The sequence below is a fragment of the Brienomyrus brachyistius genome, chromosome 9, assembly GCF_023856365.1.
Source record: "Brienomyrus brachyistius isolate T26 chromosome 9, BBRACH_0.4, whole genome shotgun sequence".
In the NCBI taxonomy this organism is placed as follows: Eukaryota; Metazoa; Chordata; class Actinopteri; order Osteoglossiformes; family Mormyridae; genus Brienomyrus; species Brienomyrus brachyistius.
In genome coordinates this window covers 6,445,099-6,472,922 of record NC_064541.1, presented here as the reverse complement: position 1 = coordinate 6,472,922, position 27,824 = coordinate 6,445,099, and the positions used below count along the sequence as shown (strand labels likewise).

Sequence of the window (27,824 nt, the reverse complement as noted above, 5' to 3'; positions counted from 1 at the left end):
ACAAGGCGGCAGAAGGGAGGCAAAATGAGAATTAATATATTTTTATTGAACAGTTTTACATATAGTATTTTACAGAACAGCCCATGTTTTTAATAAAATTCTGAATGTACAGCTGGTACAGAAGTGAATGTCTACTTTGAATTTCATACCATACCATTTCTAAAACATACTATATACAGATTACTAGAAATGCCAAATAGTCGTAGCCATTTTATTTACTTTTGCTTTTGTTACAAAAACTGTACACTGTTCAAAACCTCAAAGTGTTTCACCATGTTATTTTCTGCTCTTATCTGCAACAAGCACACAGTTTAACGCTAGCTAACTGCAGAAGGCTTGCAGTACAGGGTGCGGACCAGCCAAACCTAGGCCCGTCGATGGACATCAAATGGCCGCGGACAGAACCAACATGGTCCAAGTCTCTTCAGACTTCTCTGAACACACCAATGTTATGGAGAAAGCACCTTTTCTGACTAAAAGCAAAAATACTTTGTCAATAAACGTGTCACACGTCTTTTTTTTTTTTAAAAAAAAGAAATCTGCAGTTTCAACCCAATGTCCATGCTCACTGCTACATAGAACTTCTGAGTTGTACATCTTCATTACTTGGCACAACAGCTATGTTATGAAGTCAGGTTTACAGATATAAAATCCTAGAAAGGTCAACAGAATTAATCACCTATTTGACCTCGAATGGAAGGGCAGGCTGAACTTCTACAGTAATGCTCCCGTAAGAGGCCAGGAGAGAGGCTAGAAATGCTACCCTTCCTGTTCTAGGTGACACATTCGTGCGTTCCAAGAATTTAACCAATTTTTCATCATTTTACACATGAAAGGTAAGCTCCCTTTCTATCACTTCCACATTATTTGCAGTTCTTACACACCCAACATCAAACACACTGTATTAGGGCAACAGGAGACCTTTGTGTGTCATTCCTCACATCTGTAGGTCTCATGTAGGAAACATATACAGGAAAGTGCTCATTTTTCCCATTATATGAATCTAATTCCTGCTGAACACAACATAAATAGTTTCTTAGGTTGCTCAACTTTCTTGTGTCTTATAGTTACTGGATACAGCTACATCTCATTTTCACCTAATTCCATCTGCATCTTCTTTGCCTCAGATACTGGATCTCGATGCTGTGCTTGGACTGTGAGAACCAGAGCTGTCATTTACGCAAAAGCACCACGCTGGGGAGGAACGAGGCAGCCACGACGTCACCGCCGCGGCTCCAGGATCCTGGCTCAGGCGGAGCACAGTGAGCTTATCTGCTGCACCTTGCTCAGGTCGGTGAGGAGCTGCTTGATCCTGCGTTTGAGCTGGGGGAGCCTGGCGAGAGGGTCTGGAGGCTCCAGCTCCCCGCTGAAATCCAGCCAGCTCTCCAGCACTGATGGGATAAAGCAGAGATGTCAGCACTGAGAGACAGGACAGCAGCTGGGGTAGTAGCCATTGGAGCAGCTAGATAATCAAGGTGGTCATACTGACACAGCAGCCTTCAGGTTCAGATTCTTAACCCTAAAGACTGATTTATACTTCAGTGTCGAGCCTACGCTGAGAACGATGCCGCTGCGTGTCCACTGGTGTGTCTGCGTCACTTGGCAGTAATATTCAATTGTTGAATCACGCAATTGAAAAAAATTTAAAAAAGAACATTTAAAAGTATCCATTTTTCGAGTCCTGGTTACGTTTGTGTTACTCGAAACTTCCCACAGGCAAAATCACAAAAATGTTGAGCCGCTACAAAATCACTTTTGTATTTTCCCTTCTAAACCTAGTGTCTGTGCAACCTTTTACTTTTTTTAAGTCTTGTAGAGTACAACAAAACTCAGTGGAGTTAAGTGAAATGGCCACTGTATTCCTGAGTGTTTTGTAGACCTGTTGCTATGATGCCTAGGGTGGGATATTTAATGCTAGATCACATTTTTTGTGGTCTGCGCCACTGCAACGTGTAGTTACATTTCGTAAGCATAAATTAGCCTTTACCCTAATACTAATACCAACCCAATCTACCTGGCTTCCTGCCAACAGTAACCTTAAATGGTTCAAAAAATATCCATCTGTACGTAGTAAGTTTGGATGGTCGCTTTGACTAGGGTTCAGCTGACAAACTAACAGCACAGATGTCAACCAAATGTGACATCAGCCTGAACCGTAGCCCAGAGGTGCTTGCGTGGGCAGAGAAGACATTTTCTGTCGAGGGGCCCTTGACATCGAGTTGCCGTTATGCACTGCCAGTCATAGAAGTTCTAGATATATCTACAGAAGCTCTTTACCATCCAGCTCCTTCTCGATGAGGTCCATCCTGCCTGCCACCTGGCTCTGCATGTCCTCGATGTGAGTCAGCAGGTTCAGCTGCCACTCAAGGCAGTTCCTTTCCTGTTCAGACACTTCGGGGCCACTGGCATTCAGGAAGCTGGAAACGCTGATCGCCGTCCTCTCCTGCGAGGGGGAGCAGATCAGGCTTTTACCTGCTTTACTGAAAGTCATGTGTTGAATGTAATGCGTGTACAGAACAATAGAAGGGATCAGCAATGACTAAGCAATGGCTACTATAACCAAGAAAACACCCCTCCAGGTCGAATGATTGACCCCCCATCTAGGAATGACAGAATCACTGCTACTGAAAACTCCGGGACCTAAACTGCACCGGTTTGAGCTGGTTTAACTCTACCTCCTCCTCTTTGATCAGGGCCGGCCCCAGCCGAACCCCATCCTCCCTGACGGTGGGCCAAGGGTCCAATCCTGGCCCTGAGGGTTTCTGGTAGCTGTGCTCACTGGCAATGTAGGTGTCTACGTGGGGATCCTGGTTCGCATCGTCAGGAGAATGCTCTTGGAAATGCATGCAGTCCCGAAGGCCGCCCGCCAAATGCTTCTCATCCGCGTTCACCCACGACTGGGCCCACAAGTGCAAGTTTGGGTCATGCGTGTTCCTTCAGAAGAAATGAGTTTTAATGGCTACAGGACTTCTGACAGGATTTGTAAATAGATTACACAAACAACGTTGCGTGAACAACATTAATATTCCTGACTGCATCGTACTCTTTTTAACGTTTAGTAAACACTGACAGCATTTTACTTAGCTGTAACTCAGATTAACACATGCCTTTGTTACACTCTCCAGATGCAAGTTATTGGCAGCCTTAAGTAACCAAAATATTTTGTTACTAGGAAATTAAAAGACAATAACACAAAAATGCTAGTCATATTTATATGGCCACAAATCAAAAGTCTATTCCGCAAACTCACGCCCAGAAAACTGGTTAAAGGCTATATAATAGTATGCATTTATTAATCACCTTTAGGAGTGGCTTATTTTGAGTATTGTTTAGAGAATGTATATTTAGTTTTACTTCTCATTTGAAATCCTGTATGTTGTCACACATCGTGATGGTGTAGAAACACTGCCTGACAGAAGGAAAAGGAAAATCCAGAGTGTGGGCTGACTCACTGTAAGATATCCATCTTAAGATGCAGCCCGTGCAGCACCTCTTTGACGCTGTAGACATCAGAGAGAAGCCGATGCGTGGAGACGATCTTCTCCGCGTTGCTGTGCGAGTAGTTCTCCGTGAGGAAGGACAGCCCATACATGTGTCCTTTGGTCATCCACTCCTTATCACGAAGGTACTTGGCGCTCCATCTCTGACCTGCCAAAGGGGGCATGCAAGAGTCAGACCGGTGAAGAGGCAAGGTGGGGCACGAGTGAGCGGAGCCTGCCGCTCACCTGGGGGGTCCCTGCAGATGTAGCAGATGTACTGATCGGGGATGCTGTCCTCCAGCAGGCCCATACACACACTGTGCTGCCAGCAGAGGCACTCCTCACACTGCAAGGGAAAACGGAGGGAAATGGGCAGGTAACGCGCCGACTTTAAGCAGACACACAAATACACGATAATACACAGAGAGGCAGACACACACACACACACAAATATACAGACACACACAAAAACAGACAGACAGAGACAAATACACAGACACACAAAGACAGGCAAACAGACAGACGGACACACACACAAATATACAGACACACACAAAACAGGCAAACAGACAGACAGACACACATACACACAAATACACAGACACACACAAAAACAGACAGACAGAGACAAATACACAGACACACAAAGACAGGCAAACAGACAGACGGACAGACACACACACAAAGACTAAGGAAGCTTTTCCAACGCACCAAGTACCGTACTTTTGGTACTTTGAAAAGTACCAAAAGAATGGTATCTGGTCCTGTATTCCCAAAGCATTTTATCTTACCACTACCAGTACTCCTAAATCACACTAAAAGCTTTTAACTAAGAGTTTTCTCCTAGAACCGATTCACAACGTGGCTGACAGAAATTTTTAGAAAGTTAGTCAGTTCTCATGCACAAGCTGCCTGCAATAACCACGGGGATGAAGATGAGAGATGATGGTAGATGAGAGGCCAGTATGTGCTGGTGAAAATGTACATGCAACATCTCATAAACACAGATACAGTGGAAACCGCTTATAGTCATCATGGTTATAGTAATCAACCGTATATATGGATCAAAAAGCTTGGGACAGAACAGACCTGTACTAACACTGTTAAAATTATTTACTTACTGTAATCAAGTACTCCACTTAGTGCTAGCTACCTGAGAATAACGCTGCGTGCGCAGAAACATGATGGAAAAACGAAATTCATTTTCTCTCATTGTCAAATATAGCCTCTTGAAAGCTTATAATAAACTGCCAAGAGAGTCACTGAGATGCAGCAGCAAAACCGCAATAAGATATATTTCATGTACAGTTCTGTATTATAGTGAACATTATACATAGTTCAGTTATTTTGAAAAGCATTTGAAACAGTTGTACTGTTTTTTGAACAAATATTTAAAATTTAGTACATAGCAATGCTGTCCATTTTATTATCTTATATTCATGTAATAAATATACAAATGTCAGTTAGATGGTAATCTGCCTGAGACATAAAGAAAAAGAAAAAATGTACAAATCGGTTATAATGATCACTATAAGCAGCTTCCACTGTGTATGATTGGGTTGTTTCGGTTTGTTGGAGATGATATTGTATCCCTCACAAGCTCCACAACAATTATTCCCTCCCAACTGAGGCGATATCCTTTAAGTAATTCAGCGTTCATTTAACATTTCGACGTGGATTGACAGCAGCCATTCTGCGACTGTTTGTGAATTGCCCTTAGTGACTTAGGAGTCCTCTTGACTACTTTTTAGTTCTCCCAGACTTAGGTGCTATTTTCAGTGCTTTGTGAATTGCTCTTGGTCAAAAAAATCAGTTAGTCCTACATTTAGGACTGATGCCCATAATTTCTGGGAGTTTCTCCTAAATCAGCAAGTTAGCGGCTACTTTTAGTCTTAAGATGCTTTGTGAATACGGGCACTGGTGCAGTGGAAAAGCATCCTAACACAGACACACACACAGACTTAAAAGACACACACAACACTAGTTGCAGTTTAGACACCAGTTAACCCAACTGCATGAGTTCAGACTGCAGGAAGAGCCCTGCACTAACACAAAGCGACATTCATACAGCGAGACTCAAACCCACAACCCTGAGATCACAAAGCTAGCCACTGCATTTCTATTTTTATGGTTATATATCCAAAGTGAGCATAGTTCAGGGTGAGCACCAACAGCACGCCGGCGTCACCTGCACTACCATAAAGGCCTCATACCTGAATCATGAAGCCGTTCTCCTCGTCCATCTCACACACGCAGCGCACAATGTCGCTGGGGTAATCCTCTTCCTCCTGGAAGGGTTCCATGGCGAGTGAATCGAGGTCCGCGCTGTCCTCGGCCCGGTACTCGTCCCCGCTGAGGAGGGCGCTCTCAGTGGTGGAGTCCTCCAGCGAGTCCATGTCAGACAGGTCTGGGGGAAGGAGGGCCTGAAACTGTCACCCTACACCCAAGTATTCCTGCCAGCATGAAATCCAGCCTTCCTATATTGCCAGGAAAGGGCCAGCTTGTCAAACTTGCGATATCTGCGTTCCCTCCCAGATGCCAAATACGAGCAAAACCATGTCTGCTGAGAATGAACACCTCAGGTGGGCTCATCTTTCTGATTGTTCTGCTGCAATATCTGTTCATCTGTTCTATTCTAAAAGGTTTCTTTAGGAGCGCATGGGTGACCTCTCACCCTCGCCTGTGAGGTCCACTGATAGGATGGCTTTGGGGAGCCTGGATGTGGGGCCGGAGGGCAGGCTGAAGGAGCTGGAGCAGTGCTTCAGGGGAGAGGAGCACCTCCGCACGAAGGCCAGGTCCTCAAAGTCCACGTAACCTGAATTGGGGATCAGACGGGGGACTGAGCGGGGGCTATTTCGGGGGGTATAAACGACAGGGTTTCTCTCAACATGGACGGATGACGGCGGGGCAGACAGACCGACGGGCTCCCGCTTACTGTGCTGCTGCTTGGATTTCTTTTTCTTCTTTTTCTTCTTCTTCTGTTTAACTCTAAAGGGAAACTTGTCTTTTTTGTCTTTGCGATCCTTATCCTTCTCTTTCTTTTTTCCTGTTAACAGCCGTGAGTAAGAAGCCTGTTTATGGGCAGGCAGTGACAGCCAGCAGACACTAACGGCTGGGCAGTCTGTGTCAGGCATTATATAGACTGGAAACTCCATCTATATCCTCACCTATTGGCTGGGCCTTCTCTTCAAACTTGTTTTTCTTCTCAGTCTTTATTAGCCCTGCAGATGATAAAATAATAAAAGCAATGGGTGGAATAAGCTCTTTTACTTGTTTATAATGAGTATGTGCATTAAACTAGTGAATGCCTTTAGGTATGCCTGAAACACGGATATGTCACAAACCTGGGCGTAGGGTCTTGTCTTTCTCAATGACCTTCTTGGGGTCAAAACCGTGCAAACACTCCAAGTGCTTGCCTTTCCTTGGAAAGTCCAGCAAGATGTCAGTCAAGCCCGTACTGAGTGAGAGTACTGAATTTGAATTCTTACTGAATTTGGGCGGTTTCGGATATCCATCTAAAGGCTCAAACTCTAAGGCACAACCTTGAGGGGACAGGGCTGGAGGAACAAAACAATGGATTACAGCATCTTGCAGTGTAACAGAGAATGCACAAAATGGCATCTCATAATATGCACAAACATGAAGAAAGGGGCACTAGGTTACCAAACAGATTTCAGCTCCAACAATGACCGATTCTGGGAACATGTCCCATTTGCATGCTTTGTTTTTTTAAATCAGTATATCCACATATCCAAAAATTGCCATTTAATATGAACCAAACTAAAAGACACTTGGAGAAGGAGCATCCACCTACAAGAGGAGCTGGAGACGGTCCGATGCCTCTTGCAGACGAGAGGCTCAAATGGGCTGGTGGCCGGCAGGGACGTAGAGGCGGTTCTGCTCCGGCCTGGCCCCGGCGGTGAGGCTGCCTCTAGTTCCACCTCCTTGTCTGTGTTGTGGTAATATTTGAGATGGTAATCTAGCAGCTTGGCTTTCCGGAAGGCCTTGCCACATTCTGGAATCTTGCATTTGAACTTGTTGTGGTCCAAGTCAATGAGTAGCTCTTTAGGGGACGTACAGCCTTCAGATTTCTTTAGGTTTATTACTAGAAAAAAAAGGAACAAAAGCAGGTAAAAAGTATTAAATATAGGAACAAATGTCAACTCGCTCAGCAATTTCTTAACATACTGGTAGTCAATACAGGACTTTTTAATATTCTACAGATATTTATGGCATTTAACGAACACACACATTAATCCACAGACACATACTTGGTTCTCTAGTGTGCTTGTTTTGCTTATTTCTTGATGGAACCTTCAAACCAGCATCTGTACCAAAGAATACAACACAGCAAGGTTATACATGCATCACAAAGCTAATGCCATTTCTGAAAGAAAAATATATACGCGAGTATATATATATATATATATATATATATATATATATATATATACACATACACACATATACATATACACACATATATCGATAAACAGGTATGCTAACTATGAAGTTTCATCAGTAGAAAATTGACAATCTGAGGTAAAAACATATACTATGTATAAATGTACACACTGTACAATACTAGAAAATCTGCTCAGTTTGATCTCATAAGACTTGTGGCAAGTTCATTGTGCCGACTGAGGATTTAGGGTTAGATTTGTCCCTGGGTTTACCAGCTGCCAGAGGAGCAAGCTTTTCTCCAGCTGCACCACAACTTGAAGCATCACCATCAGGCTGTTTCTCCGGCACTGAGAGGGGGGGTTGATGTGGTGGGGGAGGGGGCGCCGATTCAGGCGATTCCACCACGGGCTCGTCGGGGGGTGACTTCTCCACAGTGGATGTGTCCTGTGCTGAAAACCAAAGCACCACTTTACTTTAAAACAGTGTTTGTCAATCCAATCCTCAGAGACCCACAGACAGTCCAAGTTTTTGCTCCCTCCCAGTTCCCAATAGGGAGCAAAAATGTGGACTGTCCGGGGGTCCCCCCCAGGACCAGGTTATGAAACACCGATTTAAAATGAATGTTTGAGTGGTGTTTCCCATTCAAATGCATTAACAATAAACAACATTTTCAAGCCAGACACTTCGAAATTGCATTTTGTGTTATCTGGAATTGAGTGAGGCAGGCGTTCTCTGTCCAGTGTGTGCGTGCTGTCAGATAAGAGCTACACACTGAGCGCCCCATCTCTGCAACCTAGTCCCTTACCATCGAGAGGGGTTGGGCTTGTGGCAACCGGGTCGAAGGTGATGGCGGGCGAGAAGGGGGCCAGCCGCTGGGAGCGCCTGCGACGCTCTGTGTTTCGTGGGGTGCTGGGAACAGTGGAAACAGCCCCCACTATGCAAAAAAAGAAAAAAGCTTAAAATGGCAGATGTGTCTATATATTTATTTCATTCAGGTCTGCGAGTCCCAGAGGACTGGACTGGGAAACACTACGCTAAATCTTAAGGCTGCGTAAGAGAGTTTCTTTGAAGCAGCAATAAGTTTGATAATTAATGGGGGGGGGGGCATGACCAGAAATATCAGCATCACACCCACCAGCATGAGCCTCCTCTGCAGGGCCCAGCCCAGGGCTGCCAGCTGGGGCGTCCTCCCCATCAGCGGACAGCCTGCCTAACCCCTCATTCCCGCTGGAGTCCAGCTTCAGCTCAACGTTTTGAGGCTTGGGGGTGTTCTGGGCAGGGGGGGCAGCTCTTGGAGCAGGAGGGGGGGGCACACTCTCGCCCACCATTACTGCTTTTTGCGTTCCTTCAAAAGACGCCTGAAAGTAAACGCAATGAAAAGTAAGGAAAATCTGTGGCTTTTCGAGAAACGCCCAGGAGCAAAGCCTGAATGTCAGCTGCGGCAGTCATGGGGCTTCTCACATGCAGGGGCTCTTCTGAGGCTCTGGCTTCATCTGTCTGCTCTTCTGTTACTTCCTCACTTGTTGACTGCGAGACTGCGATGCCTAAAATCACCAGTACACACATTGTACACAAACACATATGCATATACATCTACATTATAAATATATATATGTATTATTGTTATGCAGGAATTTCAAATAAATTGTTTCAATAGTTTTAAGTGCACCTTTCTTGTGGTGACCTTTCCTTGCATTAACTGGTTTCCTCAGTCTGGTCTTTCTCTTTTTCACCATTTCAAGCTCCTTTGGCGACGGACAGGCTTCTCCTTCCATGATCAGGCTCTCTAAACACGGGGCACGTGAGGAAGAAAAAAATATATATCAACATTACAAACACGAAAAACTTGTGAGTACTACGTAAGAACTTTATAGAAAGACAGGCATGCAAGTTGTTGTTCTGCTAAGGAGCTTAGCGATGCCTTGGGAAGCTGTATCGAGCTGCCAGGACCCCACACCTGGCTTCTCAGGGTCGGGCTCCTCGTCCTCGGGAGCCTCGTCAGCCTCACTGTCTGACCTCAGCACCGCCCGCATGTCTTTGGTTCTGTTACTGTTGGCACTCGTACGTGGTCGGCAGGTCCCCTTGCTCTTCACGGCGTCTGAGGCCGCTTTCACCAACGCGATCCAGTCCTGGGAAGAAACGGGGACCCACCATGACAAAAGAGACACTGCTGAAAAGAGCAACCTGAAATAACATGAGGGTATCTACTGGGTTAGGGTTATCCCTGAATCACATGCGGGCAACTAAGGGAGAAGTAAAAGATTATGTAAAAAAAATAAATAAATAAAATTATAAAGCTCTTCACTTAAAGGGCAATTCCACCAAAAATGAGTATTTAAATTCTCAACACGCGTTTTTTTGTAAGCACGGGAAATAGCATTATATTCATCTTCAACAGATGTCACCAGGAGACATATCCACACTCAGTATGTTTTTGATGCCAAAGGGAACAGCCTCTCTGCGAATTTCTCATTGTCTGTCAGTATTTATAGCAAAGCATACATATGATAATTACTTTAAAGAAAAGGGTGCCCCATTCTTTCAGATCTCCATTTCCTGTGATATCTCAATGCTTTTACAAAGATAAACTCTAATCTAGGAGACCAGCATATATTTCTTCTCTTTTATGTCTTTTACTAGAAGGACAGCAATTCTTTTACTAAAAACATTTAACATTAAAAGCATTGATTAACTGTGGAAGCAGAGTAAGAAGTATGCTATGCTTGAGCTCCGGAATGCCTGTGAACTGTGAATTGTCATTCCGGATCCAGCCCTTCCTGTTCTTTGGTAAGTAGATATGCCACCTAATTAAAGCCTGCAAAGGGTCCAAATGGTGCTAGACCTCCCCCATCTGCCACACAGGCCTCAAGGCGGCATGAACAGGCGTCAGACCACTGTCACACATCCTGTGATTTAATCACACTTTGATCCAGGTTGTACTGATGGTCCTCAACTAGGTGGCACTCTCTAAGAGGCCGAGCTAGTAAATAAAGGATACCTGATTCATCCATCTGCTTTCCAGAAGTGACTTCAACAAACAAATGAGAAAAAGCATTTGATGTAAACCCAGGTATACTACACAAGGAACAACATACCATACAATTCTGTTGAAAATCCCCTTTAAGTAAATGCATTTTTAGTGAAAGACAAAATGTAATTTTGACCACACAAAACGACCTACTGCAACAATGTTTTGCACACTTGTAAATGCTGTATATTTGGTGTTGTTCTACTGAACTTACCTGGCCTTTAGCGTCCTCTGGCATTGATTTTATATGCAATCGTTTTACACATCGAATAACTCCATCATAAAATTGCACTGTGTAAGTACCTGACAGACAAGGGAAAAAAAGCAAGCATCTTACTGATCAGAAGAGGGAACCTTTTACGAACAATAAAACCCATTCATAACCAAACTAAGGTACCTATAGACAAGAGTCGAAATTCCCACCATTTGTGGAATATATTTACTAATTTAAGCAACTGAAGTATACTCACCGTCTGTGTTCACACTCTCTATTTTGGCTGGATAGTAACGGCAATCTGTCCAGCGGGCCAGTATCTCCTCACCATCTCTCAAATCCTGTGCAAGATACAAAAGCAAACACATGAATACATATTAAAAATTAAGGACTGCAGTAAGATGACAAAGAAAATGTCAAAATAAAAGAAACGATACCAAGCGAAGGACTCACTATTCGCAGGTATGTGGGCTTCACCAGATACGCATTACAATAATACAAGGGAATTAACTAATTTACTGTATGGCCATGTGGCACATGCAGAACCGTATCGTAACATGCATAGATGTCATTTCTATATGTATAAAACACGAACAGGACTGCTGATGTGTGTATCAGTACTAGGTGATTTACTGAACCTGCATGTTCAAAAATACTTTTACCTTTGAAAATATACAGGGAAATCTTCAGCCTGCCACACAAAATGGTCCCCTAATGTTTGGATGCATTGAAATCTATCTAATACTATTTTTTTATAGTAAAATCCCATTATAGTAGACTCACATACAACGGAATATTGTCTATAACGGACGAGGTCCACTGGTCCCGGCCTTGCGCCTCTAAGAACATGCAGAAAGAGCATCGGATATAGTGGACTCCCATATAACGGAATATTGTCTATAACGGACAAGGTCCACTGGTCCTGGTCGTGCACCTCTAAGAACATGCAGAAAAAGCATCGGATATAACGGACTCGCATATAACAGAATTTCGCTTATAACGGACAAACAATTTTGTCTCCAGGGCCGCTTTTAGCTGCAATTCTGTTCGATTATAATGGACATGCAGGCTCCGCCTAAGAGGCACGTAGCATGCCGGTGATATCCAGCACAGATACATAGTCGAGATTATTAATAGTCATGCATGCACAAGTGTGTCTGTTGCGGTGTGGAATCAGTAAATGGTGTCCTGTAGTTGTGTTATGGGCATACAGCAACTCTCGACATAACAGACTGTTTTGCCAGGTCCCCTGTAGTCCCTCATAACTGTATGTTACTGCAGTAACTAAAACAGAAAATTCAAACCCTAAGGAGGGGGGGATGAAATGGAACTGCAAAAACATGCACATCTGGGGCATGCCCAGGTTACAAAACAATGTCAATGAAGGACCAGTCACAAATGGCCTTGGTACTCATATATCTTGACTTGTGCTTTTCTAAGTGCCTTGATATGCAGACTTGGTGAGGATTATGGCTTAGCGCCAACGTTTTAATGGAGTGTATTACTTGTTTTTGGTGTAATTCTGTTTGGTCCTCTGTGTTCTCTGACCTCCCAGGAAGCTCACCAAGACGAGATGGTCTAATCTCGCTGAGACTCTCCTGGATAAAATGTTTATGAAATAAATACACAGACAATTAAGTTATTATACATTATTATCATCTAAAATATCATTCATTCAATTACACCCAAATGCAAAACATTTGCTCTATTTTACCGTACTGACAACTAAACAGAACTGAATTCTAGTCAACAAAAACCCATTTTCCCAAGGGACTTCATCATTTAACCTTTCAAATGGACAAAGTTATTGTTCAAATTCATAATGGATGTCCAGCTGCTGCTATGAATTGGACAGAATATATGGAGAAGGAAAAAAAAACATACAGGCATTTCCGCCTCGTCTTTTAGTGCCACTTTGTGAAGTGGGGGCTTCTCGAGCGGTCGCAGCCGGTCACTGTCCCAAAAAATCCACTCGTCATATCGATGGCTCCAGCGATCAAAATGAACAAGCATCTTCCCCTCGTCGTAGTCTATCTTTTCAATCCGCGAAGGATACCTGGCATGACAGCAAATTTAAGCGCCACAAGCATCAGACACAATGCACCTCAAACATCTATTGACAGCACTGACATTACAGATGTCTCCAGGAATTCTGAAAAACAATAGCGACTTAATTACTATTAATTGTTACCATTTTTGTAGGTAGTCTTGAGCTTCAACTCTAGCGCCGACCTCAAATGTGATTCCTGGGCGAATAGGCGGCTTTTTGCTCATCTTCTTTAAGATCTCGGGATATTCTTTCACACTGCAAGCACACAAAAACAGAACAGCAGGCATTGGTATGCATTACCTGGGGGTTAGTTATTGACTAGAATTCGAAGCTTTATGTAAAGATGAAACAAGAAGAAAAAAAATATGTACATTTCATACACAAAGATGTCTATTTTAAATATGCAATTTGAAATTACCTTCAACTTGTAACAAACAGTAGCTTTTAATCAAATATTTTTAGTGGAGAATCTGAGTTACCCACAGACAAATGTCAGCTGGGTTTCAAGTAATTTTAATAAATAACTACTTTTAGTAAACTAGGAAACTAACACTATATTTATCTACTAAAACCAATAAACTAAATTAAATATGTTCTTAAATTATGACGACTCAAGATTATTTGGACAACACATCATCTGTCTAGCTAAGCAAACATTAAAGTAACAAGTTCGCTAGATAGCTAGCTGGCTTGCTGAATTAGGCAAAGTGCACATACTCACAGGCTGGCTATCGTGCTAACAGTACACAGATATTAAGGACAGTGTTTACTTTATGTTGACAGCTTCTTCTGTCATTTTCTGTGGATGGTCAAAACACTGCATAACAGTTAACAGCGACTTCAGCTGAGAAATACAGCTGACTGTCCCTGCTGGGCCCGAACCTACTCAATATGGCTATAAGCAGCTGGCCATTTAGCTAGCTAGCTAGCTCTCAGAAGTCAGCTTTATCAAGCTAGCTGACATGCTAGCCGGTTACCAAGCAGCTATCCGGCCCAAGGAAGGTAACACGCGCGCTGTACGCGCGCCTCGTTCGCGGGGTCACACAGCGCGAAACTTTACCTGGACACATACTCATTACAGAGGGCTGTTATTTTTAAAACTCAGCCTTCTCTCCATTCTTCTGCTGTATGAGACCTCAGCCCCCTCCCCAACCCAAACACAACGGCGTCACGCCGTACGTTTCTCTTCGTCACGACGTACGTAAACCCCTCACGTGACACCGGAACTCCCGCGTCACGTGACCCGCATCGAGGCAATGTCCGAAGCTGCTATAGGGTTATTGTTGCAAAAATTTTTAGAATCGGTTTTCATTTAGCATAAAAATCTGATCTTCGGTGAGTTGAATGTTTGGAGTGATGAGGTTTTCTAAAGCACCGAGGCTTTCCAGTCTCGTGATTTGCCAAAATATTCATTACTCGAACCCTCATTTAACACATTGTACACTACTGGCCCCTACTGGTGAATATGGTGATGACGAAAATGGCTCTTCGGATAGATAGAGATAATTGAAACAGATGATTCATAAATAGTTTCGATCTTTCAACACATTCCAAACACTGCTTCTCGGAAACATCCAGTGGCCAATTAGTGCTCCATGGATACTGTTTTGGAAAAACATGCATAAATAGAATGCATGTGGTGTTAGTTAAGGCATATTCAATAAGCACTGATTTAATACCCCTGAGGATTTTGTATGATTTTAATTATTTGTTATAGTTTCATACTATTTTTATACTTTTATGACATGCTAAAAGAACTATTAAAATTGCTCCGATCAGCCATAACATATCGTGTAGGCCACACGTTTGTTGCTGAAACAGCTCTGACCTGTCAATGCATGGACTGCACAAGACCTCTGAAGGTGTTCTGTGGTATCTGGCATCAAGATGTTACCAGCAGATCCTTTAAGTACTGTAAGCTGTAAGAGGAGGCCTCCATGGATTAGACTTGTTGCACTGTGTGTTCTGACCAGGGACGGATTACGGACTGGGGCAGCTGCCCCGGGGCCCTTGGGGTGCAGGGGGTCCGTGGGGCCCCTAGCCCAAAACAATTTGCAACGCTTATCAACAATGTATTTTCGTTTGTCTATTTTAGAGGGCCTACATTCTTTGATCCTCTGCCTACAAGGGCCCCTGACCCTATAGGGAGGGTGTTTGGCTGCCAAGGGCCCTTGAATTGTGGTGGTTGTGGTGGTGATGCTGGTGGTGATGGGGGGGGGGGGGGGAGGGGGCCCTCACGAACGTTTTTCCCAGGGGCCCACACAACCCATAATCCGTCCCTGGTTCTGACACCTTTCTATCACAGCCGGCATTAACTTTATCAGCAATTGAATTAATCTACACTAATCCTCTGTGGGACTGAACCAAACATGCCATCCTTCACTCCCCATGTGCATCAGTGAGGCTTGGGTGCCCATGCCCTCATCATTGGTTCAGCACTTGGCCTTCCTTGGACCACTTTTGGTGGGTACTGACCACTGCATACCAGGAACACCCCACAAGACCTGCCATTTCGAAGATGCTCTGATCCAGTCATCTAGCAATCGTAATTTGGCTTTAGTCAAAAACACTCAGATCCTTTCAATACTCATAGTTAATTTACTCTGCTATTGATTAAATTAAGATAGGGCAGAAGCAGCTTCTCTGCATCATTGTATTCACTGTCAATATTGGTGCACTTTACGTATATTAATACCTTTGATATATGATTCAGTTCATCTCTGGAACCACAAAATCACACTCAACTTAGGGGCAGCTTTCTTTGGGTGTATTATGCCCAGTGATAGACTGACAGCCCATCCAAGGTGTAGTCGAGCCTTGTGCCCTGTGCTGCCTGGGCTAGACTTCTGTTACCCTAACCAGGATTAGTGGTTGGAATGGATGGATGGATGGATGGATGGATGGATGGATGGATATAATTGTAGATTCTGCATTCTGGGATATACTTGCGTGTGTTACCTTCCTTGGGCCGGATAACTGCTGGTTTACTGGCTAGCATGTTGACTAGCTTGAGAAAGCTGACTTCTGAGAGCTAGAATTTAGAATTAGAATTTGCTGACCAGTGATCATTGTTGACACACCACAGCACACAGTGCACAACAACAAAACGTATCCTCTGCATTTCACCCATGTGTGACATCGTGACATAGCAGGGGGCAGCTAATTCAGTTGCCAGGGAGCTGTGCTTGGCGGCAATACCTTGCTTAGGGTACCTTTGCGGTACCTTGCCGGTTGGGGATTTGAACGAACAATCTTTCAACTAGAGGTGCACATTCCTAACCATTAAGCCACCACTGCCCCAGCTAGCTAGCTAAATGGCCAGCTGCTTATAGCCATATTGAGTAGGTTCTGGCCCAGCAGGGACAGTCAGCTGTATTTCTCAGCTGAAGTCGCTGTTAACTGTTATGCAGTGTTTTGACCATCCACAGAAAATGACAGAAGAAGCTGTCAACATAAAGTAAACACTGTCCTTAATATCTGTGTACTGTTAGCACGATAGCTAGCCTGTGAGTATGTGCACTTTGCCTAATTCAGCAAGCCAGCTAGCTATCTAGCGAACTTGTTACTTTAATGTTTGCTTAGCTAGACAGATGGTATGTTGTCAAAATAATCTTGAGACGTCAATTTAAGAACTCATTTTATTTAGTTTTTTAGTTTTAGTAGATAAATATAGGTTAAACTTTCCCAGTTTATTTAAAGTAGTTATTAAAATTACTTGAAACCCAGCTGACATTTGTCCATTGAAAAGTACACACATATGAAGATTAATGACAAAGCGATACATCACATGCATTGTGGGTATTTTTAAAGGACAAACATGAAATCACATGATGTAAATTAACATATTACTGATGAAACTTAACACGGAAAATCCACAGCAGAATAAAAGCTCTGATACTGCCTTATTGCTTGATCATCCTATTAGCTCCAATGTGACAGTTGTTAAAAATCCAGTTATAACCGACACCTGAGGCCTTCACGAAGTCACCCACCTTCTTGGTGCCATAGAAATTTTTCCACTCAACGACCTGTGCAGAAGGGAGTTTGAAAATAATTATGAATGAGAAATCATTGAAAAAATTACAGTTATCCAAAGATCTGTTTTAAATTTATTTTCATTAAAGCTTAACTTTTATTCAATTCTTATGTTCCTCATTTCTCATTTTTTAATTTTAAGTTGTTTCATTTTACTTTATTACTCTTCGCGTTGTTGCAGGAGATGCTTGAAACAGTGTTATGGAACGAAGGAAGTTTTTGTCTTCAGTGTTAGCAGTGTCCTTACCTCCCAGTTGTCACTCATGTGGCGATCACTTACTACAACTGTCTGGGAATCGATGCCAAAATCATTTCCTTTATGGATGAGCCACTGACTATCATCACCCAAAGTGACTCTGAAAAGCATCGAAAGATTACGCAAATTTGAGTGTGGTACAGACAAAACATTACAACAATTACAAAATGTATTGTACTTTTGCATGAAACTGATGACATAATCCTCTAAAAGTTTGATTAGGATAGGCTGTTGGAAATTATATAGAGATACCATCCATCCATGCATCCATTTTCCAAACCGCTTATCCTACTAGGTTGCAGGGGGTCCAGAGCCTATCCTGGAAGCAACGGGCACGAGACAGGAAACAACCCAGGATGGGGGGGCCAGTCCATCGCAGGGCACACTCACACACCATTCACACATACATGCACTCCTATGGGCAATTTAGCAAGTCCAATTAGCCTCAGCATGTCTTTGGACTGTGGGGGGAAACCGGAGTACCCGGAGAAAACCCCACGACGACATGGGGAGAACATGCAAACTCCACACACATGTGACCCAGGCGGAGATTGGGTTTAATTAAACATAAAGTAAAAAACATTTTATAATATTCAGTTAGCGAATTAAATCCCAAATATTTTTAAAAAGCAAACAAAATAGCCAAAAAAATTACTTAAATTGAAAGGTAGCAAAAAAACTGCCTGTTATAAAAGTGTTCACACTTACCTGACTCCTGAGTGGCTTAACCATCCCATTTTGACGGAAAAGGGATCCAAGGGCCGTTTCATTTTCTCTGCTAAAAACACCGGCTTGTTGTATAGCTCTGTAAGACCACTCTGAGTGGATATGTCATACTTGTAAGGTCCTCCACCTGAACAGAGACATGATTTGTTTTTGCAAACATTTAAGACGTGCGGAAACTCTTATAAAAATATATGAAGGATATTTTTTAAATATCAAACAAACCTACCACCAGAGGTAGAAGCATATACCACGGCGGCCAGTACGGCAAGAATAGCTAAGCTGATCGGTGTCTTGCTGTGGTACATTTCTGCTGCTGTGGTGTTTCCGTATGCAGTGTAGCAAAGTCGAGATACACTGATTAGCAAGCGTAGGTGTGGCCTTTTTATTTCATTCCCTTTGTGGCTATCCTCCCTAAAATGATGTAACTGTTTATACAGGCAAGCATAGGTCACAGATCCCACAAAAAAAGCTTCCACAACTAACGAGTGTTTCACAACTCCACAATACAAACATGTTTACAAAGTACGGAATTAAATCCCAAAGGAATAACAGGCAAATAGCAAAAAGTAAGTTTGCGAGGTCCCATCAGCCTACCATAAATTGTACTTTTATTTGTATCAAATGCATTTTTGATAATAAATGGTTTTTAGACTTAATTACCATATTTTGTGATTTTCTTCCATTGCATTGGAAACTCCAGTATTGTGTAATCCAAGCTAGTCGGAGTTTGACTAAGGTATTTACTGGAGAATTACCTGAATTATGCAATCACATTAAAACCTAACTAGCTGCAATATATTGTGTTATAATTAATTATGAAAATTCTTATTATGGATTCAAATAAAGCAAGAAATTCAAAATGTACTAAATGCTAAGGCTGTGAATTTATTAAAACATAACTAATCAGTTGCATGGTTTTCTGTGATTTACCAAGATTAATCGCATCTAAAATTAAAACTTGCAATCGTAAATATTTTCACACTGGATCCCTAAATTAATGAAGAATTACTGCAAAGGGGCGTTTATGGGTCATTCCTGCATAGTCATTGTAACATATCAATTTTCTCTAATTGTTAAAATGAGTTTGAGGACACACTCAAATTATACAATTTAATTGCTTGAACTGTCAATTTTGCTTCTGGGGTGATTAACCAGTTTTGTTATGTTACCATTTATTTCTGCAATAAACTAAAGTATTTAATCAAATCCAGGGAAAGAGTTAGAGATGAGAAAGTGCGACCAAAAAAAATATCTCATCATCAAAATGAATTGTTTATTGTGGGTTGCATGCAATGAAGTTAAAAAATTTTTAAATAATTTATCTAGTTTTGTGTTCTTTGGCTTTCGGCTAACTATTGGGGGAGCATGGTCAAAAAATTCAACAAATCAAACCAAAAATGACATAATTTCAATAAACCTAAACATCCTATTGTACTAACTTCAATAATCCTTTTTCCTAGTTAGTTGCAAGGTATTATATTAATTACTAGGTTCAACGTATTAATTTGATGTGCACTGCCAAAGACACATTGTACTTAATCACTAAACTTGCTGTAGGGTCTAATTTTGTCATTTACCAATGTACCATGTACCAATGACCATGCACCTTTTTTCTGCTGGTCTAAACAGGAAGTCCCCCGGTGATACCTGACATGTGGGTTTGTGGTATTACAGGCGTATAATATACTGTCACACAAGGACAGGGGATTCTTCAGCCTGTGAACTTCAGTGGCCTGTATGCCTCTTACATGTCATTTAGGCAGGTGAGCTAAATATAATGTTTTTGTTTTATTGTTGTTTGCTTTGAGTGCAAATACAGTTTTTTACAATCGCTATGACAGTTTTTGCAATACATTTAACAAGTTTCCTAAACTCTTAACACAGTTAGCACAACATCCGTCTTTGTAGGCTATACAGTTAACACATTTCTTGTTGCTATGATAGAAAATGCATACAGTTAACACCAATTTAAAATGCTTGAACTTCTTTTACAAACAACCTCAACCAAGACCAAAACAATGTAATTTTACATTCAAATTTACAAATGCTTTCACGCTGTATGTCAAAACAGATAACATCATGTTCTAAACATAATTTATATAGGCTAAAGTCAAAGTGAACAGCTGTTCATATTGTGAATTGAAACACAAATATATTCCCTGTATTTTATTCCATTGCCAATGAGAAACAACTTATTGCAGTTAAGGAAATATATAAATCACAGCTGATTCCCATCTAGGAACCACACTCAGGTGTTGAAGTTTTTCCGATCATATGTTCTAAAAGAGGACTCTTTCGGCTGATCTTGTGTAGAAAAGGAACAATATAGAGCAACAAAGAAAGAAAGAAAGAAAGAAAGAAAGAAAGAAAATGCCTGCACGAAGGAGAGGAAGATGAGTACCAGGACAATTGAGAGGAGTGGGGCAAGGTAGAGGGAGAGGAGTTAGAATGTGTGGTGGCGCTCAAAGAAGGACCAGAGCTAGGGTAACTGATCAAATAAGAGCTACTATCATTGACCATGTCATAAACCACGGACTATCATACAGAGAGGCTGGTGAACGAGTACAGCCAAATCTCAGCAGGGACACAGTGGCATCCATTGTCCGTATTCTCAGAGAAACCAACAGGTAGGATATTGCTTCTCCTACAGCAAAGTGTAAATAATTTTACCATTTACTGTATCAGAGTGACTGTATGCCTCCAGTCTCTAATATGTAACTGTATTTTGTCCCTCTAAGGATTCAACGTCTACCTCCCTCAGGGGGCAGAGGAAAGCTCTTGAATGAAGAACAGGAACTTGCTATTGTCAACATGGTGATTGCGGACAATGAAATAAAACTGAAGGACATTCAGTCCAGAGTTGTAGAGGACAACCTTGTCTTTGGGAACATTGCAGCAATCAGCATAAGATTAATTTCTCAGACTCTAGCTAAGCCTTGTCCCTTACTCCCCTTTCCTCAACCCCATTGAGGAGTTTTTCTCAGCATGGAGATGGAAGGTTTTTGACCATCGTCCACATGATCAAATGTCCCTCCTGGATGCAATGGATGCTGCATGCCAAGACATCACAGCTGAACACTGCCAGGGGTGGATAAGGCATGCCAAAAGATTCTTCCCACGATGCCTTGCCAGAGAAGATATCAGGTGTGATGTGGATGAGAACATGTGGCCAAATGCAGAAGACCGGGTAGAATAGAAGATGATTTTGTTTTTTTACAGTTTTTTACGATTGTTTACACACAATTTTGAAAAGCAGGTTCTTTTTGTCAAAATCTAATCACAATTATCCAAACACCACACTCAATTTGCAGAATTCCTAGATTGTTTGCAAAATGACACACTTCAGTCAAAACATACACATATCAGTCAAAACATATACACATATTTGTGAAAATGCTATTAGTTTTCATTTAACCAACACAGTCCTCAATGATCAGACACTATTGCAGACAGTTTCACACTGCTGTGATAAATAAAAAACACATGTGTAGAAAAACTAATTTTAGGAAATAGCATGTGCTAGATTTTTGGGCAGATGTTATGTAAGGGATCATTTCGATGACAAAAAATAGTGACAAACCCACAACATTCTTCATGATTAGTTTGAGATATAGGGAGAATGTACACAAATAGGCCTACTATAAACTTACCAAGCACTGCACAACACTGATGCTGCAGACTGAATATTTCAAGTACCGGTATTTATTTCAATTCAAGAAATACAGTATTTCTTACCATAATCAGTTACAGTAATCAACCAACAATGAAATCAATGAAACAAATAAAATCTGTAGACAAATAAAAATTACTGCCTGAAGTACATACAGTTTGACTCTGGAAAAAAAAGCAACACAAATACTGTAACTATTCCTCATCTCTCCGTCTGGCTGGATCAGGCCATAAGATTTCATCCACATCACAGGCTATGTCTTCATTTGCAAGGCACCGTTGGAAGAATCGCCTTGAGTGACGAATCCACCCCTGCACAGAAGCTGCGTCGATTTGATCACATGCCTGCTCCATGGCCTGAATGAGGGGCAAACGGTCATAGGGCCGCAGGTCGTATACCTTCCACCGCCACGCTGAAAAAAACTCTTCGATTGGATTCAGGAAGGGGGAGTATGGGGGAAGGTATAACACTTCAAAATCAGGGTGACCATGGAACCAATTCTGGACCAGAGCAGCCCGATGGAATGAGACATTGTCCCAAACGACAATGTACCGCATCTGGTCCACTTTGTGTAATGCTGTGACAATCTCGTGCAATCTGTCAAGAAATGCAAGTATTAGATTTGCATTATAGGGTCCCAGATTTGCATGGTGGTGGAGGACCCCATTTTGTGTGATAGCAGCGCAGAGGGTGATGTTACCCCCTCGCTGCCCTGGCACATTGGTGATTGCCCTGTGTCCAATTACATTTCTCCCTCGTCTTCGTGTTTTTGCAAGGTTAAATCCAGCCTCATCCACATATATAAATTCATGCTGAATTTGTTCTGCATCCATTTGCAAGACTCTCTGAAACACAGTAAAAGACAATAGGATGCTATTCAATATCTATTGCACATTTTTTTTGTGCCAGAACATTATGAGCAGTGCACAATACCACACCATAGCAGTAAAATGAACAATACATACCTCCACATATTCAGAGCGCAGATGTTTCACTCTCTCTGAATTTCTGTCAAATGGTACCCGATATAGTTGCTTCATGTGTACTTGCTTTTTCTTGAGGATTCGAGCTAATGTTGACAGAGAGACTCGGTGGATGTTATTGAAAATACGGTCATCGTTGATGATATTGGCTTGGATTTCTCGCAGCCTGATACAATTATTGGCCACAACCATGTTCACTATGGCGGCCTCTTGTGCACGGGTGAACATAGGGCCCCTTCCACCTTGGTGTCCTCGACCCTCAATCCTATGTGAAAAATATACTGTATATATAAAAAAATACACATGCAGCCTCAAATGTCACAGTAAACAATATTGATGACAAGTACAGCAAGCTTAAGTTTCAATGTACTGTGTGGTTAGCTTACCTGTTTTCTCGATGAAATGTCCGAATTACTGACGCAACAGTATTTCTGCTGAGATTTGGTTGAACTCTTTGTCCAGCTTCCATCAGTGTCAGTCCATGGTTGAGAACATGGTCAATAAGTGTTGCACGGATTTCTTGAGTCAAATTTGGTCCTCGTCTTCTTTGTTCAGGTTCTGTCAACTCTTCAAGTTCTTCTCTACCTCTTCCTCTACCTAGGCCTCTTCCTCTATCTCCTCCTTCTCCTCTTCCTCTACCTAGGCCTCTTCCTCTACCTTCTTCTTCTCCTCTTCCTCTATCTCCTCCTTCTCCTCTTCCTCTACCTAGGCCTCTTCCTCTACCTTCTTCTTCTCTTCCTCTACCTAGGCCTCTTCCTCTACCTTCTTCTTCTCCTCTTCCTCTACCTAGGCCTCTTCCTCTATCTCCTCCTTCTCCTCTTCCTCTACCTAGGCCTCTTCCTCTATCTCCTCCTTCTCCTCTTCCTCTACCTAGGCCTCTTCCTCTACCTTCTTCTTCTCCTCTTCCTCTACCTAGGCCTCTTCCTCTATCTCCTCCTTCTCCTCTTCCTCTACCTAGGCCTCTTCCTCTACCTTCTTCTTCTCCTCTTCCTCTACCTAGGCCTCTTCCTCTATCTCCTCCTTCTCCTCTTCCTCTACCTAGGCCTCTTCCTCTATCTCCTCCTTCTCCTCTTCCTCTACCTAGGCCTCTTCCTCTATCTCCTCCTTCTCCTCTTCCTCTACCTAGGCCTCTTCCTCTACCTTCTTCTTCTCCTCTTCCTCTACCTAGGCCTCTTCCTCGATCTCCTCCTTCTCCTCTTCCTCTACCTAGGCCTCTTCCTCTACCTTCTTCTTCTCCTCTTTGAGCTCCCCCTCTCATTCTCACTCTTCTTCTAGCTCCTTCCATTTTTGATGAATACAGGTGAACTCACCTGCTGCCTTTTATAGCACACCTGAGTGCTGCGTTTTCTAATTAGCACATGTGTGCTTCCACACCTTGTGGATGTGCTTATCCAATTAGTTCATTAGTGTGGTCATTGGCAATCTGGGGCTTTGTAATGACAAGGAAGTAACCTCACAATCCTTATCTGTGTCTAAGCTGTCGAAATGTGTGTAGAGTTTTACAAATCACTGTGTGTAATGTTTTGCAAAAAGAGTGAAGCAGACATTGTGTGTAATGTTGTGCAAATCTGTGGCGGTGTTTTGCTCCTTGGAGTAGACTTTTGCAAATTGTGTGGAAATTTTTATTTTACAGTGTAAACAATCGTAAAAAACTGTATTATAATTCCGGTGCTTTTTCTGTTTACATATCTTGCAGTAATGTCCTTTTGCAAATAAAAATCTGTACTGCAGCAGTTCTGTGTCTGTATTTTTTTTTTTACATAAACTGTACATTTTATAAAGCTACTCTTAGATGGTCATAAATTTTTTTGTATTGAATTTCTACAGCAAAGGAAACAAAATGCATTTACTAAACCCAACAAAACAAAAATGTAGAAAGGCTTCAAATATAAGGGCAGACCTGACACATAAAATAATGCAGTTTCTGTAATTTCAGCTGATGATAGTGTTTGTTTGTCAGTGTGTAATGATTGACTAAATGTTCCTGTTGGAAGAGAACATGTGTTAGTATTTTCAATAGTTATTTGATTTTGAAACATGTTTGCAGTGTTTTGCTAGACATAGTGTACTGTGGTAATTTATTATTGTATTTTGAAAATTAGTTTTGAGGTTTAGTTTACAATGTGTGATTTTGAGCATGAAATTAACCGTTTTGTCAATTGGGTGTTTTAGGTGTGTTGGTGCGTTAAGAGTTTAGGAAACTTGTTAAATGTATTGCAAAAACTGTAATAGCGATTGTAAAAAACTGTAAACCAACACTTTATTCTATATGCTCTATGTACGATTTAAAAAATAAACATTTAATTTGCAATATTATAATATTTCAATTTAAATTTTGATTTTGGGTTGATCCTTTGTGATTCATTTGAATTAAAATTCTAAGATAATATTGCATTTAACTTAAAAACAATGAACTGTTTCACAGTAATTGACTGGTTGACCTCTGCTGTGTGCTGGGAAAATAAAAAAGCCAGTTACTGGAAAATTTAATCTGGAAGGTTTCACCATAGTGGAGTTTTGGGAAATAAGATTGGCAAAGATGCAGCCATTGACCCATTATTGGCAGCAAAGCCTAAATCACAAATCTCTTGGGTGACTGATCCAGCCGAGCAGGCGACCCCTAGTGGCAGGTGCCATCCCTGCAGTGCAAATCTCCCACAGCTTCAACTGAATTACAGAAAAGATTTCCTTACCTGAATCTTTCTTTGTGAAGATGACACATTTCATTACCTGACAGTCATATTAATTTCAGTTGCATTCAGCCTGAATAGAAACACACTTGGGCACAGTTATGCACAAATACGGATTTTACATGAATACACTAAACCTCCCTGGCACCCCTCTCTGAGGTCTGATTAAACGGCATCTTGATTGGATGCTACAACTAAAGTATCATGCTGGATCTTCTTCTCCTTCTATGTGAATAACTCTTGTACCATGGCATTTGTTTGTGACTGCTGGTGAATGCCATTCAGTCAGGAACTGGAAAAGCCTGAATAGTACGAATAAAGATATTTGTCGAGAAACTTGTCCTGATATTCAATAATTTCCCTTCAAGATTAACTGGAACATACTAAATATCCTATGATAAGGATGTGGGTTTTGTCAATATTGAGCTGGAAAAATAAAAAAAAACAAACAAGCTTGATATTTATCCTGGCCATTAATCAGAAATCAGACTTATCTGTGTACAGTGGTGACCTGCTGGTTCTAGGAACGTCATGATTTCCAGAGAGCAGTTGTGCTTCTGATGTGACAAATAGACAAATAAAAATTACTGCCTGAAGTACATACAGTTTGACTCTGGAAAAAAAAGCAACACAAATACTGTAACTATTCCTCATCTCTCCGTCTGGCTGGATCAGGCCATAAGATTTCATCCACATCACAGGCTATGTCTTCATTTGCAAGGCACCGTTGGAAGAATCGCCTTGAGTGACGAATCCACCCCTGCACAGAAGCTGCGTCGATTTGATCACATGCCTGCTCCATGGCCTGAATGAGGGGCAAACGGTCATAGGGCCGCAGGTCGTATACCTTCCACCGCCACGCTGAAAAAAACTCTTCGATTGGATTCAGGAAGGGGGAGTATGGGGGAAGGTATAACACTTCAAAATCAGGGTGACCATGGAACCAATTCTGGACCAGAGCAGCCCGATGGAATGAGACATTGTCCCAAACGACAATGTACCGCATCTGGTCCACTTTGTGTAATGCTGTGACAATCTCGTGCAATCTGTCAAGAAATGCAAGTATTAGATTTGCATTATAGGGTCCCAGATTTGCATGGTGGTGGAGGACCCCATTTTGTGTGATAGCAGCGCAGAGGGTGATGTTACCCCCTCGCTGCCCTGGCACATTGGTGATTGCCCTGTGTCCAATTACATTTCTCCCTCGTCTTCGTGTTTTTGCAAGGTTAAATCCAGCCTCATCCACATATATAAATTCATGCTGAATTTGTTCTGCATCCATTTGCAAGACTCTCTGAAACACAGTAAAAGACAATAGGATGCTATTCAATATCTATTGCACATTTTTTTTGTGCCAGAACATTATGAGCAGTGCACAATACCACACCATAGCAGTAAAATGAACAATACATACCTCCACATATTCAGAGCGCAGATGTTTCACTCTCTCTGAATTTCTGTCAAATGGTACCCGATATAGTTGCTTCATGTGTACTTGCTTTTTCTTGAGGATTCGAGCTAATGTTGACAGAGAGACTCGGTGGATGTTATTGAAAATACGGTCATCGTTGATGATATTGGCTTGGATTTCTCGCAGCCTGATACAATTATTGGCCACAACCATGTTCACTATGGCGGCCTCTTGTGCACGGGTGAACATAGGGCCCCTTCCACCTTGGTGTCCTCAACCCTCAATCCTATGTGAAAAATATACTGTATATATAAAAAAATACACATGCAGCCTCAAATGTCACAGTAAACAATATTGATGACAAGTACAGCAAGCTTAAGTTTCAATGTACTGTGTGGTTAGCTTACCTGTTTTCTCGATGAAATGTCCGAATTACTGACGCAACAGTATTTCTGCTGAGATTTGGTTGAACTCTTTGTCCAGCTTCCATCAGTGTCAGTCCATGGTTGAGAACATGGTCAATAAGTGTTGCACGGATTTCTTGAGTCAAATTTGGTCCTCGTCTTCTTTGTTCAGGTTCTGTCAACTCTTCAAGTTCTTCTCTACCTCTTCCTCTACCTAGGCCTCTTCCTCTATCTCCTCCTTCTCCTCTTCCTCTACCTAGGCCTCTTCCTCTACCTTCTTCTTCTCCTCTTCCTCTACCTAGGCCTCTTCCTCTATCTCCTCCTTCTCCTCTTCCTCTACCTAGGCCTCTTCCTCTACCTTCTTCTTCTCCTCTTCCTCTACCTAGGCCTCTTCCTCTATCTCCTCCTTCTCCTCTTCCTCTACCTAGGCCTCTTCCTCTATCTCCTCCTTCTCCTCTTCCTCTACCTAGGCCT

General features: G+C 42.1%; 3 protein-coding genes across 7 annotated transcripts; all 3 read right to left on the bottom strand.

The window, feature by feature from the left end:
• Nucleotides 1-25: 25 nt before the first annotated feature.
• On the bottom strand, nt 26-14,369 carry phf20l1 (PHD finger protein 20 like 1). 3 transcript variants are annotated; one of them, XM_049026079.1, is made up of 25 exons: nt 14,236-14,369; nt 13,317-13,430; nt 13,010-13,181; nt 12,631-12,723; nt 11,382-11,466; nt 11,126-11,214; nt 10,882-10,911; nt 9,841-10,012; nt 9,553-9,669; nt 9,345-9,427; nt 9,019-9,241; nt 8,689-8,817; nt 8,156-8,332; nt 7,751-7,807; nt 7,294-7,584; nt 6,824-7,036; nt 6,647-6,700; nt 6,415-6,525; nt 6,154-6,294; nt 5,693-5,886; nt 3,726-3,825; nt 3,453-3,648; nt 2,676-2,934; nt 2,278-2,443; nt 26-1,391 (listed from the first exon to the last, which is right to left on the bottom strand). In XM_049026079.1, exons 2-25 carry the CDS (start codon nt 13,397-13,399, stop codon nt 1,249-1,251), a joined length of 3,378 nt encoding a protein of 1,125 aa, XP_048882036.1. In that variant the 5' UTR covers nt 13,400-13,430; nt 14,236-14,369; the 3' UTR covers nt 26-1,248. The 3 variants fall into 3 exon arrangements, with proteins under 3 accessions (XP_048882036.1, XP_048882037.1, XP_048882038.1); XM_049026080.1 differs by lacking the exon at nt 14,236-14,369 and adding an exon at nt 13,897-14,223; XM_049026081.1 differs by lacking the exon at nt 10,882-10,911.
• A 2,430-nt stretch (nt 14,370-16,799) lies between these two features.
• Nucleotides 16,800-18,576, bottom strand: LOC125749250 (uncharacterized). The gene is made up of 4 exons (XM_049026319.1): nt 18,419-18,576; nt 18,175-18,319; nt 17,458-17,566; nt 16,800-17,203 (listed from the first exon to the last, which is right to left on the bottom strand). Exons 1-4 carry the CDS (start codon nt 18,495-18,497, stop codon nt 17,078-17,080), a joined length of 459 nt encoding a protein of 152 aa, XP_048882276.1. The 5' UTR covers nt 18,498-18,576; the 3' UTR covers nt 16,800-17,077.
• A 3,302-nt stretch (nt 18,577-21,878) lies between these two features.
• Nucleotides 21,879-27,648, bottom strand: LOC125749248 (uncharacterized). 3 transcript variants are annotated; one of them, XM_049026315.1, is made up of 3 exons: nt 27,354-27,648; nt 22,828-23,110; nt 21,879-22,707 (listed from the first exon to the last, which is right to left on the bottom strand). In XM_049026315.1, the coding sequence occupies exons 1-3, from the start codon at nt 27,434-27,436 to the stop codon at nt 22,057-22,059; spliced, it is 1,017 nt and encodes a 338-aa protein (XP_048882272.1). In that variant the 5' UTR covers nt 27,437-27,648; the 3' UTR covers nt 21,879-22,056. The 3 variants fall into 3 exon arrangements, with proteins under 3 accessions (XP_048882272.1, XP_048882273.1, XP_048882274.1); XM_049026316.1 differs by lacking the exon at nt 27,354-27,648 and adding an exon at nt 23,232-23,362; XM_049026317.1 differs by lacking the exons at nt 22,828-23,110; nt 27,354-27,648 and adding an exon at nt 26,950-27,239.
• Nucleotides 27,649-27,824: the final 176 nt, after the last annotated feature.